At 37.1% G+C, this 21,366-nt stretch overlaps 1 protein-coding gene across 13 annotated transcripts in view; it reads left to right on the top strand.

Annotated features, from left to right (window-relative positions):
* The window catches only part of EML6 (EMAP like 6), a 348,966-nt gene that overhangs the window by 221,790 nt on the left and 105,810 nt on the right, over window positions 1-21,366 (top strand). For 11 of the 13 annotated variants that reach the window (XM_082357935.1, XM_082357934.1, XM_082357942.1 and 8 more), the window contains 7 exons: window positions 2,615-2,816; window positions 5,419-5,556; window positions 7,272-7,528; window positions 9,670-9,882; window positions 16,672-16,839; window positions 17,776-17,882; window positions 21,191-21,309. In XM_082357935.1, coding sequence (XP_082214061.1) covers window positions 2,615-2,816; window positions 5,419-5,556; window positions 7,272-7,528; window positions 9,670-9,882; window positions 16,672-16,839; window positions 17,776-17,882; window positions 21,191-21,309 — 1,204 coding nt within the window. Of the gene's footprint in view, window positions 1-2,614; window positions 2,817-4,744; window positions 4,900-5,381; window positions 5,557-7,271; window positions 7,529-9,669; window positions 9,883-16,671; window positions 16,840-17,775; window positions 17,883-21,190; window positions 21,310-21,366 lie in introns of those variants that run through there. The other 2 variants (XM_082357936.1, XM_082357937.1) reach the window with 2 other exon arrangements.

Here is a 21,366-nt window from a genome sequence, read left to right as displayed (position 1 = left end):
GAAATGGACAATGAATATAATAAACTAGTAAATTCTTTGATTTTTTTTGCCAATTTTGGAATATAATTAATATCCCTATTTACTTCCTATTTCTGAAGAACAAAGTATTATACCTTTCCTGTAATAAAATTGTAGATGATGCAAAGCCTGCTGGGGAGACAACAAATTCACCCCCTTCCTAGAGAAAATAAGAACATGTTAATAATAAGGCATGGGAAAAAGATAAGGACGAGAAAGGGACAGTAGCAAAAGGATTGTTTCCTCCTTAGCTGAGCTTCCTGCCCTGTCAGCCTGCCATCTTATCCCGACTGCTTTCCCCACACATCTGTCCTTTTCAACCTTGAAAGCCCGTCGTGATGTTTGCAGTGGAGGATTCTGAGTGACCCTGAACTAGCCGTTGCCAAGGTATCCCTACTTACTACTCACAGCAGGAATAATAAATCTGCCTGTGTGCTGTCTCCTTCCATTTCAAGACACATAACAATGAATTCAGAGCAGGAAGTAAAGAGAGTTCTCTCATGTAATAATAGCCTTGTACCTTAAAAAAAATACTTTTTGTAAATAAATTCATTATCTCATTGGATGCTTTCAAGACCACAGTGAGTTAAGATGAGGATTTCAGGAACTTCCCTGGTGGCGCAGTGGTTAAGAATCCGCCTGCCAATGCAGGAGACACGGGTTCGAGCCCTGGTCCAGGAAGATCCCACATGCCACAGAGCAGCTAAGCCCGTGCACCACAACTACTGAGCCTGCGCTCTGGAGCCCGCGAGCCACAACTACTGAGCCTGTGTGCCACAACTACTGAAGCCCACATGCCTAGAGCCCATGCTCCACAACAAGAGAAGCCACTGAAATGAGAAGCCCGTGCACTGCAATGAAGAGTAGCGCCCGCTCACCGCAACTAGAGAAAGCCCGTGCACAGCAGTGAAGACCCAACACAGCCAAAAATAAATATTAAAAAAAAAAAAATGAGGATTTCAGTTATGGTGTCCAGATACCCCCAGTTAAACCTTATATTGTCCCAGCATTTGTCCTGGATTTTTTTAAATAGACTTTATTTTTTTTAGAGCAGTTTTAGGTTCACAGCAAAATTGAATGGAACGTACAGAGATTTCTCATATACCTCTGTCCTCATATACACACAGCCTCCCTATTAACATTGCCCACCAGAATGGTACATTGGTGACAATGGATGAACCTGCATTGACATATCATCACCGAAAGCCTATAGCTCACATTAGGGTTCACTGTTGGTGTTGTATATTCTGTGAGTTTTGACACATGTATAATAACATGTATCTACCATTATAGGTCCTACGGAGTTTCATGGCCCTAAAAATCTTCTGTGTGTCTGCCTACTCGTCCCTCTGTCCTAGACCTTTCATTCTGCAATAAAGTGTCATTATAATTTTAGATTTGAAAATATTTTTGATAGAATTATTTAATAGGTTTTTCAATATAGTAAAGCTGCTTTCTTGGTTAATAAATATTTTTAAAACTTATGTAAATTTAATTATTTTTAGAACCTACTTTTACTTGCAGAGGGGTCCTGATTTGGATGATAAATTACATGGTCTCCATAATTACAATCTGCATTTATGGGGAGAAAAACTGGTCCCCAGAGAAAAGGGGACTCTCCCTGGTGTGTCTGGCCAATCGGGTGTAGAGCAGGACTGAAGTCCAGGTGTTCTGACTTCTGGTACTTTCTACACAAAAGACACAAAGCCAGATGGGGAGACAACTCAGATCTCAAAGCTTATCACATCCTTAAGTAGTTTAAAGTAATTATGAAAGTGGGATTGCTTCTGTATTTCTAATTCAGACGTGAGAAAATTCACTATGTAAGTAAATAATGTAGCCGGTGAGGAATAGAACAGACTGAGAGAAGCCCAGATCAACACTCAGGCAGGCAAGTGGGGATCTGCCTAAAGAGGATGGAATAATACGAAGGAAGGTTGGATTTAAAAGGGAGTACTGTGCTTTTAGAGAAGATTCCATTAATCGTAAGTCAGTGAGGAAAAACATCTTCAGATGTTTGATGGTATTCTGAGACTGAAATTAGAGTTTCATTTGCATATTTCTGGGACATGGTGCATCTATTTATCCAGCAGAATGAGTCTAGGTTCTGATCAAATACATACTAAACTTGCCTAATATGATAATTAACCGTTCTATAGTATCACCCACGTATAATTTTATTACAATGTTAGCAGCCTAAAGATTGAAGTGATTTAACTTTTCCATAGCAAATCAGAAGGAAATTGTTTCAAAGAGGGTTAGGTTTTCATAAAGACCAATTCCTGTTCTTATATTCACTTTAAGATGTTGTATTTAATATAGACCCTGCTGTAGAAACACACAGTTAGCCTAAGTCAGACAGGAAAGAGCAATCACTCTTTTACAAAATAAATCACAAGGGGTCAGGGGAACAACTAACACACAGAAGGCAGCGGTCAATAACACAGGGTGGTGTGTGGGGTTGATTCTTCACCCCCAGGCATTGTTCAGATGTGTTGCCTTAGATGCTATCCCGGTGACAGGGTATTAACTTTAGGTGTTTTATTTGTGAATGGTGTGGAGATATGTGTTTATTTTATTCATTTATTTTCGTCAGGCCTCTCTATCCGGAGTGTGTGCTGGAAAGCAGACCGCCTTCTAGCAGGGACCCAGGACAGTGAGATATTTGAAGTGATCGTGCGAGAACGGGACAAGCCAATGCTGATCCTGCAGGGCCACTGTGAGGGGGAGCTCTGGGCTCTGGCCCTGCACCCCAAGAAGCCGCTGGCTGTGACAGGCAGCGATGACCGCTCTGTCAGGTGAGGCCCCGGCAGTGGTGGCTGTAACCTCACTCACCTCCCTGGGGTAACAGATTGATTTTGCCCAAATTTGTTTATTACTTGAAGAGAAGGATAACCCAGAGTGCAGAACCTCACCATTTCCAAACAGAATGTTAAGCCGTTTTGCTTAACAACAGTTGGCTTCTTGACCTTTTGTTGCTGCTATCTTTCTTTGGCTCCATCTTAAGTCAAGAAAATGTTCTTAGAAGTGAAAATTCACTACTGCTGGTTAGATTGGCCTCCAGGTCTCTTCCAGCTGAAGATGTAAGCTGAGTGCACTCATCTGTAATAAGATCATGTTTCTTCCTCGTACCTTCAGTCCTGCTGGAGGCAGCTTGGCAATTTCACAGCTGAGTCACTCATCATCAGTTTAGTCACAGACTAAACATCACCAAGAGAACTGAAATTCTGATTTTCAAAGTCGTCTTTAGCAAGCGAGTCATTAATTCTTTCTTTGCTCAAAATTCCCCGTGAGAATTTACAATGTCTTCAAATCAAAGGAAAGTGCGGGTTCCTAAGAAAATATGCCCATGTTTTTAGGGCCTCAAGTGTTCTCGCTATGGATCACTTGTTATTTGAGAACACGGCAGTAGTAAAATGAGCAAAATGATTATGCTTCCAATGTTCTTGAGACTGTTGAAAGACTGATTTGAAAGTGTGCGATGAAGACTATTACACTGATTCCAGTATTTCCGTACTACTGAGCTTTAAGTGTGCTCAACAACAAGCAGGCCAGAGAGAGAGTCTGTGACAGTGAGAGGAAGAGACTGATTGATAATCAGTTGATGGATTACTGCTTCTGGGTTTGACTAGCTAAAGTGGAGCACTGTATACTAGACTAAAGGTCACTGCTCCCCCTCCCCCCGCCCTTATTCTGTATGTTTGTGAATCGAATCAAGATGCAATGAGTATACTCATTAGAAAAGCATAAATCCGAAGATAAAACCATTTTTGAGTTTCTACTGAGCATTAAAGCCTCATCAATCTAAAAATCAGTGAAAACAATTCCAATGATCTCTTCATGTGACATAAATGTTTATTTGGCTTATACTTCTCTTTACTCACTTCCTCCTCCTCTGTTCCTTTTCTTTCCATTACTCTGAGCCAAACCAATGCCAAGTTATTCAAACACCCAAGAAACTCGATTCATACCCATCCAGATAGAAAGGATTTCAAGAAAGTTTTTGGCTTTTATATTTTAACAACTGTGTTGAGTCTTAGAATTGCAAAGAGCCCTTACTGCCAGAATTTGTATTACTCTCCTTAACCATTAATTTGGCTAAAATTTTAAATGGAATTTTTACACTGAGTATTGAAATTTAGGAAGGGTATAAGTCATAATTTCTTGATAAAGATTAGCTTAGTGGCTTTATAAGATTAGTGCAGTTTGCTGAGGAGTGATGGTTTCTTCATGCTAGTTAAGCAAAGCTTACATTGCTTAAAATAGTACAAGGCTAAAAACAGCATGAGATTATGAATAATGGACAAGGTATTGAAAGCATACCATAAGCTTTAGGCTGAACAGTGCAGGCTGCCTAAGGGATCAGTAAACTATTCACTGCGCAGCCCTGCAATGCAAGGCGCATGCCACCATCCCTCCTGAAGGTGGAATGCATTTAGAGAAATTGCACCGCATTTGACTTACTCGTGTTTCTTTATCACAGAACTTAGATTCTCAGACCCCCTCACAGATATTGTTGTTTGCACGTTAAGAGAAGACTGTCTTCAGAATAGTAACAGAGAGAGGTCAGATGCCGCAATTGCATCTCACATGGAAACCCTTATTTGTGTCTTCAAATATTTAGTTTGTGTTCTCTCAGTTTGAGGTGCCTGGATTAGGTGTTCCAAGGAGCTGCGGAAAATTCTGTGTTAGTGGCACTTGCACTTGACCTCTGTCTCTCCAGCAGTAGCTGTGCTCATCAGCCACGGGCATGGCGAAGTATCCCCCCCGCCCCAGCCCCAACCAAGAGGGGACCTATCAGCAGTGGGGTGCCCAGGGAGCTCATGAGGAGTGACAGCATATGACTGTGTACAGCCAACTTTGGAACCATCCTGGGCAGGGGTATCATTCGTTCTTCTCCATCTAAAATACTTCTTCTTGCTCAGGAGGCCAACAAATGTAATGTGTATTTCAATCTGTATGTGCTTACATAACACAGTTACTAGAAGGGAACTCGTATTTTTTTTTTTTAAAAAAAGCAATAACAGCATCTAGTAGTACTTCTTATCCTATAAGTGTTATTAACAGCCATTGGTATAAATCCAGAACAATTTTTAATCTCCAAAGAGAAAAGTATAATTTTGTGTGAAGTAGTGTTTAAAATTTCCTTATTTTATGAATCTCAAAATCTTTGGAAATGTTATCTCTTTTTATATTTCTTGCTGGGTATTTCAAATGGTGAAAATCACATAAAGATAGGCTAAACACTTTCGCAGATTCCCAGACATGCCAAGAGGAAGGACACTGGTGTGAGGTTACTGCAGTCTTTCTTGTTATTATCGCAGTGGTGAACAGGCCTTGGGCTGGCTGATGACTATGAGAAGTTGTTTTGTTTTGTCTTTGACTTTGAACTGTGCTTAGGCTGTGGAGTCTAGCAGACCATGCCTTGATCGCCCGCTGTAACATGGAGGAAGCGGTTCGAAGCGTTGCTTTCAGCCCTGATGGATCTCAGTTGGCCCTGGGCATGAAGGACGGATCTTTCATTGTTCTCCGAGTCAGGCACGTACTGGTACTGAAAATGACATTAGAGATATTCTTTTGTTAAAATTAATTCTCCTGGTCAGAATGTATGCCAGGGCCTTAGGAAAAATGCATTTACTGTTTTGAATAGGAACACTGTAGATTTACAACCGCCTGTCTATAATTCCAAAATCCAAACACTCTGAGCGTCCGAAGTTCTTTGGTAACTTATTTGTCAGCACTGCCTGACCCAGTGAACTGGATGTGAGATAGTTTACAGTCTATTAATCTCTTAGTAGGGATAGTCATGTATCATGTGATTTGCTGCAAAAATATTAATGTGTTCAAAAGGGGTTGCTGCCTTAGCTCCTACTGGGGATGTTATGTAATAGATTGTATGCAAACCTTTCTAAAATCCAATGAATAATGAACTCCCAAGCTTGTCTTGTCCCAGGGGTTTTAGATAAGAGATTATGGGTTTGTAATAAACCAAGAAGAGAGGAAGAAAGAAGAAAGCAGCCTCCAACAGCACTAAATTTTTAGAGATAAACTTAAGTAAAGATTTTTCTACCTATAATCACCAATAAAATGGAACATTTCATATTTATTAACCTCCTATATTATTTCTACTGGACAAAAATTATGGCCCACCCTTGTAATTCTTTGAACACATTGGTTATTCTTTTGGATTACACATTTTGTGATTACAGAAAGGAAATACAGCTGTAGAGTAGATACTGCATTTCTCACACACAGCAAATTCTATATAGCTCTTGGCATGGTTTACTACACTAAATTCTCATAACCAGCCACACAACTTATTACCAAATGGGTGGGCAACATTTTCTTTCTTTGCTTAGTGATGTGTGAAAAGATAGCTAATTACCAAATTTTCTTTTTGATGGATTTCCCAAGCCAAAAAAAAATCCTCCCACACCTATTTTATGGCATTATAGTAAACTATAATGCTATTAGTAAATGATAGCAGGTATGAGAAATTATTATGTGGAAGCAAATATTTGGCATTATTTATGCATTCAGTTCATTTTAGAGTTGATGAAGGCATCATTACTAGCTCAGGGGACCTGCTAGTCATAATCTTGTCTTATAGCTATGGGGGAAAAAGCCTCAGTGAGCTTTCAAATAAGAGTAGAAATTCTTACCAGAAACTTATCAGAAAGGACACAGAATATTCCAGTGATTCAATGTAAGCATTATTGACCTTTCATAGTGAAAGTTAAATAGTTACATAAAAATTCAACATTAAAAAAATAGTTTTCCTCTTCTGCTTTTTGGACTTGCTCTTTTTACAATAAGCATCAAGCTTAACAGTCACTGGTTTCTTGTTCTTAAAGTATTAGGAAGATAGTTTATTTTATGTTAACCTTGATATGTTTTACCGTTCTCTGTGACATATTTTTTAAATAATTTTACAAACCCCAAATTTTAATAAAAAGTTTTAGAGAAAAATAATACATATAACTTAACATGAAAGTGAAAATGCATTTCATTAAAATTGTTTTGTTTTTTACTTTGGGAGCCCAAAATATTATTTTAAATGTTTAATTTCTCCTACGTTGGCCATGAACTAAATAATATTTTATATGTTTCCATAAAAGTTAATTCTCTAATTCCTGTAGTTTTTCTCTCCCTTTCAAAGTAATTTTTTTCTGTGGCACACAGATTTTAAAACATGACTTGGGGTTCCTATCTCTAGATTTGCTGCTTATTGCTTTGCTTTTCTATTCTTATAGAGATATGACAGAAGTGGTTCATATCAAAGATCGAAAAGAAGTCATTCACGAAATGAAATTTTCTCCAGATGGTTCTTATCTGGCAGTGGGATCCAATGACGGCCCAGTAGATATCTACGCTGTCGCCCAGCGGTATAAGAAAATTGGAGAATGCAACAAGTCTCTCAGTTTCATCACACACATCGACTGGTCTTTGGATAGTAAATACTTGCAAACTAATGACGGTGCCGGAGAACGGCTGTTCTACAAAATGCCATGTAAGTCACAAGGGCAATGAATGTTTGTACAAAGCGCAACTCTGAACCATGGCAGAAAATATATGAGGATATTCTTAGGACCTCAGGGCAAGGAATGTTTTCTGAAACAAGACCCTCAAACCACAGACTCTCAAAGAAAAGATTCATAAATTGGAACACATTAAAATAAAAAATTATTGCACAACAAAAGAGACCATGATGGGCATAGATACTTGGAATTGTTATAATGGACAAAGGATATACATGAACAATACAAGTTTAAACTGCACCAGTCTACTTCTGTGCAGATTTTTTTAGTAGTAAATACTACAGTACTACATGGTAGGAGGTTGGTTGAAACTGTGGTTGTGGAACCATGGATGCAGAGGGTCAACTCTAAGTTATACATGGATTTTTCAATAGCGTGGAGAGTTGGTGGCCCTAGCCCTCAAGTTGTTCGAGGGTCAACTGTACACCTATAATATATAAAGAATGCCTAAAGATAAGCAAAAGGAAAAAATACTAGGAAAATACTAAAAAAATACTGAAGATTTGAGGATCACAGTCAACTACTGTGATTCCTTTCGTCTCTTTTATGTCCTTCATAATTGGAAGCCCTTATTATACGATTATTTGGTGAAATGTGCTCATTGGGATTTAAAAAACCCCACAAATTTTATTGGTAACCCCCACTATAACTTCTATAAGAGATTCATCTTATTCATCTTATTTATATAATACTCATTTAGTAACATTTAATTTGTAATGTTAAAATGTCATAAATAAAAGACAGATTTCTGTATTACAGTCTTTGATTAATGATTTTTTATAATGTAAAAGGAAAAATTTAATACTTAACATGACTCTTGACCTCAAATAATTATATTTTAATTTTTTATTGAAAAATCAATTTTACTATAAAACAAGGTTATGACATAACTTCAACATTTTTAAGAGTCTCTGCCCTATCAATTCATCAATATACCTTTACTAGGTGCATATTTCTTTGTGTCTACTTTCTCTGCTTGACAGTATTTCATACATATTTTCATACGTGAAAAAATATGGAACACATTTTTGTCGTTTGCAGTAACAAAGTAACACCCTACTCAGTGATATCAAAGATACCAGTGTATCTTTGCTGGTACACACAGTGCAGATCCAAATATCTTTGTAGAGGTGGGATTTTCTCTTGTGAATTACTTCCTTGGACTATATTCTTTAAAGCAGGAGCACTGGATCCAAGACTATGTTCAGACTGTAAACTCTCCGATTCTGTGGTCTTCATAATGGATTTTTATATAATTCTGTGTTAGAGTCTAGAATTGCCAATTTGACAATGCACCAGTAATGTATAAGAGCATCTATTCTCATAGGTTCTTTATTTGAAAATATTTGTTATTTTTGAGGGGGAAAGTATGAGGTAATACACTTAATTGTCTTGATTTTGAATTTTTAAATTGTGCATGACTAAGCATTTTTCCAAACATTTCTTTATCCATGGGCTTCCTCCTTTTTGTGCTCCCTGGGAACATCCCTTACCAGCTGCTGGTGAAAACTGGGTATTGTGCCCCACACATAAGACCATACCTAGAACAATTGTCAGGACTATTTTCCCCAACTAATTACATTTATTTCATCAAAATTTGGTGGATTTTCATTGTCTAGCACTTTAAAATTTAAATAGAAAATCCATTCATTTTTTTCACTAATTAATTGAGGCTAACTTTTAAAAAATCACTTCTATGGTTCCTTGAATTATGAAAAGTAGTTCAGAATAAACTCTTTAAAAACCTGGCAAAATGTTAGTAACTAAATATGATAAAATATAATTTAATAATAGTCATTTCATCAATAACACAAAGCATAATATCATCTCTATCTAAATAATTAAGGTCAAGTAAGTATCAGTAGTTTAAGACATTAGATGTACCATGATCATTTTCTTTCTCCTATCTGAGTTTTGAGCATGTGCTTCCTTTAAACCCTGCTAGAAAAAAAAATCACCATTTGGGGAAAGAGATTAGAATTTATAGTTCCCTTGGTTTATAAACATTTTAAAACAAAGGTTTTAGACCTTTATGAGAAAAATGAATAAAGTAAATTAGAATATGATTTTACTTAAATGTAACATTATATTAAAATTTATTGATTATTTTCAGCTGGGAAGCCTTTAACAAGTAAAGAAGAAATCAAAGGGATTCCCTGGGCCTCCTGGACATGTGTGAATGGCCCAGAAGTGAGTGGGATTTGGCCAAAATACACTGATGTCACTGACATCAACTCAGTGGATGCAAATTACAACAACTCAGTACTGGTGTCTGGAGATGATTTTGGACTGGTTAAATTGTTTAAGTTTCCTTGTCTCAAGAAAGGTAAGGCCAAAAGAAATGTTTCATTGAATGAAGATTTGATCTAGAATATATATAGAGTATAATTAAGGCTTATTTTCTTGATGTCTGTTACTGCAGACTATTCATTTTATCTTTATATTTACTCTAACACTTTTCAATAGAAAGTTTGCTGTCTTCTGCTTTTGACATTCTGAAACGTGGTTTTGCAAATTTAAGTCAGCATTTGTTAACAGAGATGTTACTCAACATTTCGTGATTCATAAATTTCATGTTTCATGTTTTAAACAAGTTGTATTCTATTTTATTTATATCTACGTAAATATAATTTAAATTACATGTAACATTAAAATATTGTAATTAAAATTCTTTTATGCATTACAGCTAATTGTGCTTATACATAGGAAGCAAAGCAAATCCTTATAGACATACTTAAAATGAAATCTGAAAGTGACTGTTGTGGTGATAATACAGTTTGTGGACCCCTTCTGATAGCACTAATTTTGCGCACCAGACTTACATAACTGGTGAATTTTTTTTATTGAAGTGTAATTGATATACAATGTTGTGTTAATTTCTGCTGTGCAGAAAGTGAATTAGTTATACAAATATACACACTCTTTTTAAAATTCTTTTCCATTATGGTTTATCACAGGATATCAAATATAGTTCCCTGTGCTATATATTAGGACCTTGTTGTTTATCCGTTCTATATATTAATAGTTTGCATCTGCTAATCCCAAACTCCCAATCCATTCCTCCCCCAACCCCCTCCCCCTTGGTAACCACAGATCTGTTCTCTGTGTGTGTGAGTCTGTTCCTGTTTGGTAGATAAGTTCATTTGTGTCATATTTTAGATTCCACGTATAAGTGATATCATATGGTATTTGTCTCTTTCTGACTTACTTCACTTAGTATGATAATCTCTAGTTGCATCCATGTTGCTGCAAATGGCATTATTTCATTCTTTTTTATGGCTGAATAATATTCCATTGTATATATGTACCACATCTTCTTTATCCATTCATCTGTCAGTGGACATTTAGGTTGCTTCCCTGTCTTGGCTATTGTGAATAACGCTGCTATGAACATTGGGGTGCGTGTATCTTTTTGAATTGTAGTTTTGTCTGCATATATGCCCAGGAATGGGATTGCAGGATCATATGGTAACTCTATTTTTAGTTTTTTGAGGAACCTCCGTACTGTTTTCCATAGTAGCTGCACCAACAATGCAACAGTGTTTCCTTTTTTCCACACCATCTCCAGCATTTGTTATTTGTAGATTTTTTAATGATGGCCATTCTGATCGGTGCGAGGTGGTACCTCATTGTAATTTTGATTTGCATTGCTGTAATAATTAGCAATGTTGAGCATCTTTTCATGTGCCTGGTGGCCATCTGTATGTCTTCTTTGGAAAAATGTCTATTTAGATCTTCCGCCCGTTTTTTGATCAGGTTGTTTGTTTTGTTATTGTTGAGTTGTATAAGCTGTTTGTATATTTTGGAAGTTAAGCCCTGTTGGTTGCATTATTTGTAAATATTTTCTCCTACTCTTTAGGTTCTTTTCATTTTGTTTATGGTTTCCTTTGCTGTGCAAAAGCTTGTAAGTTTGATTAGGTCCCATTTGTTTATTTTTGCTTTTGGGAGACTGATAACTGGTGAAATTTTTGAGAGAGTTTGATTCAAAACAACCCTTTCTGCCCTTGCATTTTGTTCTTTTGTTTTATTGTTGTTAAAATCTTGTCACTTCAATTTTTCTGGCACTGTCAGGCTTTGTAGAATGTGACTGAATTAATCATGTAATGACCCTGTCCTCTTCCTTCAAAAGTTCAGGCAAAGCCCATACACAGGCTTTTCTGAGACTCCCTGCCTGCACCCTGAAAATCTGATCAGCAGTAGGGATATGCTGTTGCCTGAAAACCCTTTCACTTGAACGATTTTTAGAATAATCAAGGAAAGGGATTGAAAATGTCATCAGAAAGTCATTTTCAGCTAACTGGCTGTTTTGAAGCAGTGACAATTATGGTAAAAAATTGAACATAAAATGCATAACAAAACCACCGTCACTTCCACTTGGCAAAATGACCATCAGATTAAAATGCTTGAGGTACAACATTACCTCATCATGCCTAATTCAAACTGTTCTCTTTCTCCATAATGGGTCTTTTGAGTAATAGGGCGTGTCTTGTTAAATTGAGTAATGTACTTGCAGAAGTTAAGTTAGGCAACCAGAAGGTATCTGGAAATTCAGGATTCAGAAGAAACATCATGAGGGTCAGAAGCAATACTATTGGTCTCAAGTATCAGGACTTGGGAATTCAGTGAGAGTTGGTATTTCCTATGAGTCATTGAGACTTGTAGGATAGCCTTGGGTCTAGAAAATAGCAATGGAAATGTAAATCTTGGGTTAGCATATTAGGATGGGGGAGGCAGGTAGGGAGGTACAGTGAGTAGTGCTGTTTGTCAAAATGAGATACCCTTATATGTAAAACAACCCTGAGGATGAAGGCAGCCAGGAGACATCTGAATGAACAAGGAGACATTGACAGCCAGAGTGACAGTATGGTGAGAGTAATAAAACCCACCTCAACAATCTGCAGAAGTATGCATGTCCTCATAGCAAACTGACTTGTTCTACTTTTCATGACACATTGTTTATACATCTTGCAATTTGCCTCAGAGTCATTTAGGCTCTTGGAGCCTTTTTGTGCTAAAGCTACTGGTAGAGAAGTTTATAACAGAGTGTTGCTGATGAGAATGGTAACAGTTGGTGGAACTTGTCTCCCTATAACCAAGGTACCAGTGACAAGTATTCCCCCAACTTTTGAACATGTAAACACCCAAATATTAGCAGGGGCTGATGACTATGAGAAAGTATGGAGACTGAGTAAACATTATAGTTTTCCACTGTGATTAAATAAAACTCACAAGTTAATTGACACATTTATGATTATGTGTACATAGTATTCTTTTGCATAATAATTAGACATAAGTGTTCTGCAGTTCATGAAAATGACTACAATTCATATTATTTTTACATAGCTGAACCAATTTGTTTTCCTCATTTCCTTTTGACAGTTTTCAAATCTTAAAATAATTAGGATCCATACTGATAATTTTCCCTGATATCATTTAGAGTGCATCCTGTTTGACCATCACCCCCGAGACACTGACATGAGGTAAAATCCAAATCCTTGCTCATTGGCATTTACCATATCTTAACACCCTTGGCATCTACCCATGCTCCTAGGGGAGGCTCAAGGCCAAGGATCTCCATGTTTCACTTGTGTGCTGCCATTCCATTAATCCTTCACACACACACACACACACACACACACACACACACACACACACATACACACACATACACACAGTCCTTGAACAACTACCTCCTATGACAAGTGTCCTGGATACTGTAAGACTTGAGTTGCAGAAACCCTAGACCTTGGAGGGGAAAGTGCTGGCCTTCAGTAGAGCTTGGATGAGCTTGATGCAGGAACAGAAAGGTCAGTGTGTCTAGAGCATGATGAACGAGGGGAGAGCTGTGCACTCCAAGGTTGGAAGGGCAGTGGGGGCCAGGCATGAAGGGCCTTGAAGCAACTGTTAGAAATGTGGGTCTTATTCTAAGTGCAGTGGAAAACTATTGAGGGTTTTAAATGGAAGAGTGACATGAGCAATTTAAGTTTTTAAAATACCACTTTGATATTGTGTGGGATGGAATAGGGAAGGGGAGGCTTCAAGTAGAGAGATTATTGCAAGAGCCCGGGTAAAAGATGATGTGACTTGGACAAAGGTGTCAGGAACAGACCTGAAGAGAGGTGGTTGAGATTAGGAAACAGTGTCAAGGTAGAGCTGAAGGTCTTGCTGATGGGTTGGGTGTGGGAATAGAGGGAAAGAGAAGAATTGAGGAAGACTCCTAAGTTTTAGGTTTGAGCAATGGGGTGGATGGTAGCACCATCTATAGAGATGGGAAAATGAGAAAGGAATAGGTTTTGTGCGTGTGTGTGTGTGTTTTATGGTGGTAACAGAGTAGGAGGGGAAGGGGAAACTCCTGGTTTTTCTGTGATAAGTTTGAGGCGCCTATTAGACATCCAAGTGGGCATAGCACACAAGCTGTCAACACTCTTGGGAGAGTTCAGGGTTGGAGATGAATGTTTGGCAGCTGAGGGAATATCAACAGTATTTAAAGCCAAGGAGAAAGAATCAATAGAGAGGAGATGAGGGCTGAGGGCTGAGCCTTCCTTAGGGTCCAGAGAATAAAGGGGGGCCTTGTAGAGTCACTCATTGTCCTAAGGAAAACCTTGGAAGAGATGGATGTGGCCTTCATTTATTCAATAAATATTTAAGTGCTATTCTAGAGGCTGGAGATATGTCAATGAATAAAACAAGCACAAGTCCCTGGAGCTCTTGTTCTACTGAGGGGTCCCAGTCAATAAACAAGACAATATAAACACATCTGATGGTGAGAAGTGCTGTGATGAAAAATAAAGCAAACAATGGGAGTAAAGAGTGCTCAGGTCGGGCAGTGTAGTATTGCTGTTTTAAGTAGGATGGTCAAAGCAGGGCTCACTGATAGTTTCATTTGACTAGAAACCTGAAGGAGGTAAGAGAACCAGCCATTCAGAGATGCAGGGAAAGAGCATTCCAGACTGAGGGAACACAAGTGCAAAAGCCTAGAGACAGAAGAGGGCCTGGCATGCAAAGAGGCCAGTGAGCCTAGAGTAGAGCAAGTGAGGGAGAGAGAGGAAGAATGATCAGAGAGATAAGGCCTAAATATTGATGACAGTAATGCTTTTGCAGGTTCTAGTTCCAGCCTCCCAATGCTGTATGAGCTAGCTATTGCTGTAAAACAAATTCCCCTCCCTCCCAAATTTAGCAGCTTAAATCAATAATCATTTATTATCTCACAGTTTTGGGTAGTCAGGAATTCAGGAGCAGCTTAGCCGGCTCTCCAGGTCTCTCATGAAGCTGCAGTCATCTGAAGGCTAGACTGAGGCCAAAGATCCACTTCCAAGATGCTCACTCACCTGGCTCTTGCCTGGAGGCCTCAGTTCCTTGTGAGCCTCTCCATAGGCTGCTTGAGTGTCCTTATCACATGGTATCTAGAGATCCAAGAAAGAGCAAGGAGGCATCTGCAGTGCCTTTTATAACCTCCTCTTGGATGTCACATACCTTCACTTTTGACATACTCTGTTTTGATTTGTATCAAATAATTTGTGGACATATTTTTTCCAGCTTTACTGAGATAAAATTGACAAATAATATTGTGTAAGTTTAAAGTATACAACATGGTGATTTCATATATGTGTATATGTTGTGAAATGATTACTACTTTAAAGTTAGTTAACATATCCATCAACTCAGTTAATTATCCTGTGTGTGTGTGTGCGTGTGTGTGTGTGTGTTTAGTGAGAACATTTAAGATCTACTTTCTTGGCAACTTTCAAATATACAATACGGTATTATTAACTACAGTCACCATGGTGTACGTTAGATCCCCAGAACTTATTCATCTTATAACTGAAAGTGTATCTTTGACCAGCATCTCCCCATTTCCCCCTAGGTCCCTGATAACTGCAAATCTACCATGTGCTTTTATGAGTTTAACATTTTTTTAGAATCGTGGACATTTTTTAAACAACTCCAAAGAGATGGGTTAAATCATTTCTGAGGAGGGTCTAAAGGTCAGGGCAGCAAAGAATAGCCCAACAAGATCTATAGAGATATGGGAAGAATATATATTTACTTCATAATTATTGATTTATCATCAGCCAGCATTTCCAGCTGACCGGAGTTGGAATCTGTTTGACTTCATTAAATTACCAAAACTGATTTAGGAAACTCTTTGAAATGGGCATGGTTGCTTTTGAGACTCAAGTCCTTGCTTTCCCCTTCTGTGGCAGCATTCCCCTTGTCTTTTTTGGAAGCCTTGATATAATAAGACCTCACCTGGTCAGAACACGCTGTCAGGGAAGGGACATGTGTCAGTCATTTCCGCCTACATATAAATTTAAATCATTATCTCTCCAGTGGGTATTTAAATTTTAAACATGTGATAGTTGAAGAGATGGCCCTTTCCCCCATTAAAGAGATTTCGTTTAGAGGGGCTGTAATAGGTAGAAGTATTTCTGAAGGAGGGATAGTGTGCTTGTTGGCCCCAGAAATCTCTCATAGTCTTTGGGGTCCTAGGCCTCCACATGATAAGATGGATCTTGCTTATTTGCATGAGTGCCTTTATGCTCCTATGTACTCACCATACACTGGAGACTTTGCTGCAGTTATTCAACCACAAATATATGTTCACATAGCTTTTCTGTTGCATTCACTACCTGGGGATGGTGTTTACTGAGTAAAGCAATCAATTTAAGTGAAAAAAAATTCATTCTCCCAACTCTACATCTACATGACTCCAAACCACAATTTTACTACCCCCACCCCGCCGCAGAAGTATTTTCCATTTCCCAGTTAAAGGATTGCCTGTTGCATCTTGTATTTAAATAAGAATGTGTAAGATGTTCATTCTTTAGCATTTATTTTCAGAATCAGTGAAGCAGTAGGTGTTATTTGGAACAGGTTCAGAAGTGTCTTTAGACACAGGGCTTAAATTTTAAGACCCAGTTTTAGCTTAATCCATACTGGAATGATTGAGATATCTTTTGGAGCCTTTGATTATTTGTTATTATATATAAGATTGAAATTATATTTTCTAATATATTTAAAGCTTTTACTTCTCAACATGAATAGAATGTAATTTTTTAACCAACAAATTCTATTTTTTGCACAACTAATCTTCTCCTCAAAAATATCTTTTCAGGAGCCAAATTTAGAAAGTATGTGGGTCATTCTGCACATGTCACAAACGTCCGCTGGTCTCATGACTTTCAGTGGGTATTAAGCACAGGAGGGGCTGACCACTCGGTTTTCCAGTGGAGATTTATTCCAGAAGGTGTCAGCAATGGCCTGCTGGAAACAGCACCCCAGGGTAAAACCAGTAATAATTTTTCAACATCTATTTATTTTTCAATAAAAATTTCAAAGAATGGTCTAACATCTCTTCTTAAGGTAAAGAGTTAAAGCTGTTTTGAAAAATTCATTCCTACAATAAATTTAAAAGAACAGAAAAAACTTTTGAGATATGGGCCAATTGAATATGGGTCAGTTGGATAATTTCCTTCAAAGGATTTTGCTTATACCAAATGCAGGTTGAAGGTCTAAGGTTTACATGAAGAATTAACTTTTGAGAGTAACACGAACAGATACATCTCGGCCTCCTTAGGACGATTCTAACAGGTGGTGGGTCTGCTGGGTCAGGTGACAAGGTAACATTTGGAATAGAAGTTGCTTCCTGAATGGGATTCAGAGAATGGTCCACAATCGCGGCCACTGTGTTCCAGTTCAATGGATGTGTATAGTCCTTTAATTTACTGTGATGTTGGCAGGAATGATCATGTAATATGTGAGGAGATGTTCTTATTGGGAGGGGTTCTGCAGCAATTTTGACCATGGCAATTACCAACATGGGTGGGCATGTTAACAGGCTAATGAGGATCTTTACTGAACTGAGTGGTTGGATTTCCTTCTGTCCCAGCCTTCTCCTTGGGAAAACCTAGCCCCCCCGCCCCCTTTTTTTCACTTTCAAAACAAAATTTAAAACCCAAAGATCTGTTATCTAATAGAAGTGTGGAAATAGTGGGGGGAGTTATCCTAGTCTGGTAATACTCCTGAAAAGGGGGTTAGAGGTATGGTGAACTTAACAAAAAGATGAAAAATAAAGGTGTTTTAAGAATCTACAACAAATGAAAACTATGGTGTAGTTATTTTTATTGACCTCAATAGGAGAGGAAAAAATTTTAAATAAAATTTTTAGCCATTTAGAGTCTCAGAATTTCTGCTTGTTTCTCACGGGGTGTTTCTGCAGAAGGTGGCTCCGATTCCTATAGTGAAGAATCTGATTCGGATTTATCTGACGTGCCGGAGTTGGACTCTGATATTGAGCAAGAAACTCAAATCAATTATGATCGCCAGGTCAGTAAACAGGGAGCCTCATTACAAATGCCTTATAACCCCAAATCTCGATCTCATTGAATTTGGACATTGCACTCAAATTGGTTAGTGCTTAGGCAGAAGAAAATCAAGAAAATAATTAGGAAAATTGCCTACTTCTTATCTTTAAATACAGATTTGAAATAAGGCATTTACTGGATCATATCAGTAAAAAAATTTTAAGTAGAGGTAGTAGCAAATTTTCAAAACGTAACCTATGACAGTTTGGGTTTTCTGCCTTCCTAGCAGCTAAAACTTTAAAATATTTTTTACAGAAAAATGTGCAAGTAAGTTACAAGATTTTTCATTTTCTTAGCAGATCATTAAAGCATGTGTTTTCTTTATAGAATAGGTATCCCTGGAGGCATGGTTGTTTGCAAATGAGCTGTTGTCCTGATTTCTCTCTTAACTTATGGAGACCGTTATCCATTTAATTAAAGTAAAAGCCCAAATACAATGCACATTATCCTTCCAGTCAGAAATCATCTTTAGGAGAAAAGTTGGACAATTACAACCAAATTTTTTGAAAATAGGCACTTAATTTTAGCACTAAATTGTATTAAAGCGCGTAATCCTTCATTGGAATCTGGACAGGTATCACCTTCTTAATGGTGATAACCCTAGGGGTTCTATTTTCTTCCTTGTCATTTAACAGAGGTATGTGAAGCGGATTCCATACATGAACATGGAGTGAATAAGATTTCAGATTTCAGACACAGCAACCGTCAGTGTTGCCCCATGGAAACTTACCACACAGGCCTATGGCAGCTGCCATGTATCAAGTGTCTCTATGGGGCCAGATCCTGTGCTTTACATACACCGAATCCAACCCCACAGTAACCCCTGAGAGGCTGAGTACTTTGCCCACATCCACATTGCCTGTAGTGGATCTGGGCTTCTCTCCAAAGCACACATTGTACGTGCTACTTGGCTTTGCCTCTACGTAAGCTCTGAATGTACAACTTTTCAGATGATGACTTTTTTTACCAACCCATAATTGTCACTCACTGATTCAGTATTTGAAAAATTAGATTAGTACAAAAGTAGTCCAACTGATGGTTTAGGTTAACTTCAAGACTAAATCGGTTTGACTGTGTATTGGTACAATACATTATGCTATAAAACTACTAAAGATAAAGATTTGAAAGGAAATTATTAATATCATGCAAATATTAAACAATATTATACCCTAATATCAAGGGGAAATGGAATTTAAGCAAAATAAACATACAATTTAGGGAAAAAGAAATGCAATTTTTTTAGTTGGGATGTTTCTATTTAATAAAAATAGTGCTAGTAAAAGAATGAAAAGGAATGACTCAATTGCAATTCATGCCTAGGATTTATATATTCTCCCTGACATCTTACTTTCTAAAGCTTTCACCTAGATTATTTAATTCATGTTGTCTATATTTGATTCCTGAGTTGTTCCTGAGCAGGGAGTCTGTTCTACAGATGGGACTTTGAGGCCCACAGAGGTTATGAGACTTGTTCAAATAAGCAGTAGAAATACCAAGACTAGAATTCAGTTCTCTAAAGTAGTTGATGAACTGATGAAAGCATCATGAATTCAGATGAATAATTATCATTAGATTTTAAAAGCTTAGTTCACTGCATCTGTAATAGACAAGGCAGTAGTGAGATATCTTCTGACTTCCATTTTTTTTAAACGATTTTTGGTCAAATCCTAAATATGAACTTCATTATAATATTTTCATGATTTTTTTGTAATGTAGTTTGATTAAATGAAAACTTTCCTATATGAAGATGAGAAATTATGAATTGTATTTCATTTAAATGTGTTAAATTTATATCTCTTGATAGTAGGGCATAAATACATGATAGACAAAATTTTATCTACATGATTTTATCTACATTTAAATTATCGAGAATGTTGTCTCAGTCAGCAGCACATTTTAGGTCCTAGGTTAGACCAAGAGCTTTGCTCTGTATCCCAGAGTCTGATCTGAAAGATTCATGAGGTCATGAAAGAAGGATAATTCCAAAGAGTGATCACCATGATTCATGTGGCCCACATTTCACACATTTCTGAATCATCAAGAGATTTCTTGCCTTAAAAGAAATTATAACAAAATATTTAAATTATATTTTATTGATAATTTTATTTAATAATTTCCTTTCTTATTTATCAGAAAAGTAATATATTTTCTGGATATAAATTGATTTAGAAACATAATAGCAAAATTTTTTTTTAAATTCTTTTAAATCCCAATGATTTAAAAGACATTTCAAGTTAGTTTTGTTCATTAGAAAAAAGTAAAATTCAATCTCATGTCTTATGTTCTCAATTTTGTTTGTCTTTTCAAAGAACCAACTCTTAGTTTTGTTAATTTTTTCTGTTGTTTTCCTATTCTCTATTTCATGTATTTCTGTGCTAATCTCTATTACTTCCTTTCTTCTGCTAACTTTGGACTTAGTGTCCAAACTAAGTCCAAACTTTTTTTTCTAGTTCCTTGAGGTATAATATTAAGTTCTTTATCTGAGATCTTTCTTTTTCCTTAATGTATATGTTTATTAGCTACAAAATTTCCCCTGAGAAATGCTTTTGCTGTATCCTGTAAGTTCTGGTATGTTGCGTTTCCATTTTCATTTGTGTCAAGATTTTTTAAAATTTCCTTTTTGATTTCTTCTTTGATCCATTAGTTGTTGAGGAGTGTGTTGATTTTTGTATATTTGTGACTTTCCCAGCTTTCTTCCTGTTACTTATTTCTAGTTTCATACTATAGTGGTCAGAAAATATACTTGATATAATTTCAATCTTCTTAAATTTATTGAGCCTTGTTTTGTGGTCTAACATGATCTGTCCTAGAAAATGTTCCTTGTGTGCTTGAGAAGAATGTATGTTCTGCTGCTGATAGATGAAATGTTCTGTATTTGTTAGGATATTTGGTCTGTAGTATTGTTCAAATCTGCTCTTTCATTATTGATTCTCTGTCTGGATGATCAATCCTTTGTTGGGAGTGGGGTTTTACAGTTTCCAACTATTATTGTATTGATATTTATTTCTTCTTTTAGTTGTTAATATATGCTTTGTATATTTAGATGCTCTGATGTCGGGTACATAAATATTTACCATTGTTATATCTTCTTGATGAGTTGACCCCTTTATCATTATATAATGCCCTTCTTTGTCTCTTGTGACCATTTTTAGCTTCTTATGTTTTAAAAAACTTGAGTTCCTGCAATTAAAGATTTCCTGAGAGTGTCAAGACATTAATATATTTGAAACCTGAAGAGTCTCTAACTAAATGTTTCTGTTATGCTTGAAGGTTTACAAAGAAGATCTACCTCAGCTAAAGCAACAAAGTAAAGAGAAAAACCATGCAGTGTCCTTCCTCAAACGAGAAAAGGCTCCTGAGGACAGCTTGAAACTCCAGTTCATACATGGGTGGGTGGCCTGTCACCAGCCTTATCACCTTGTCATCCTTCTCAGTGCTACCCCAAT

Source organism: Balaenoptera borealis (genome assembly GCF_965194805.1).
Source record: "Balaenoptera borealis genome assembly, chromosome: 15".
NCBI classification, from domain to species: Eukaryota; Metazoa; Chordata; class Mammalia; order Artiodactyla; family Balaenopteridae; genus Balaenoptera; species Balaenoptera borealis.
Note: the sequence above shows the minus strand (reverse complement) of the source record. Positions and strands in the feature narration are given on the sequence as shown.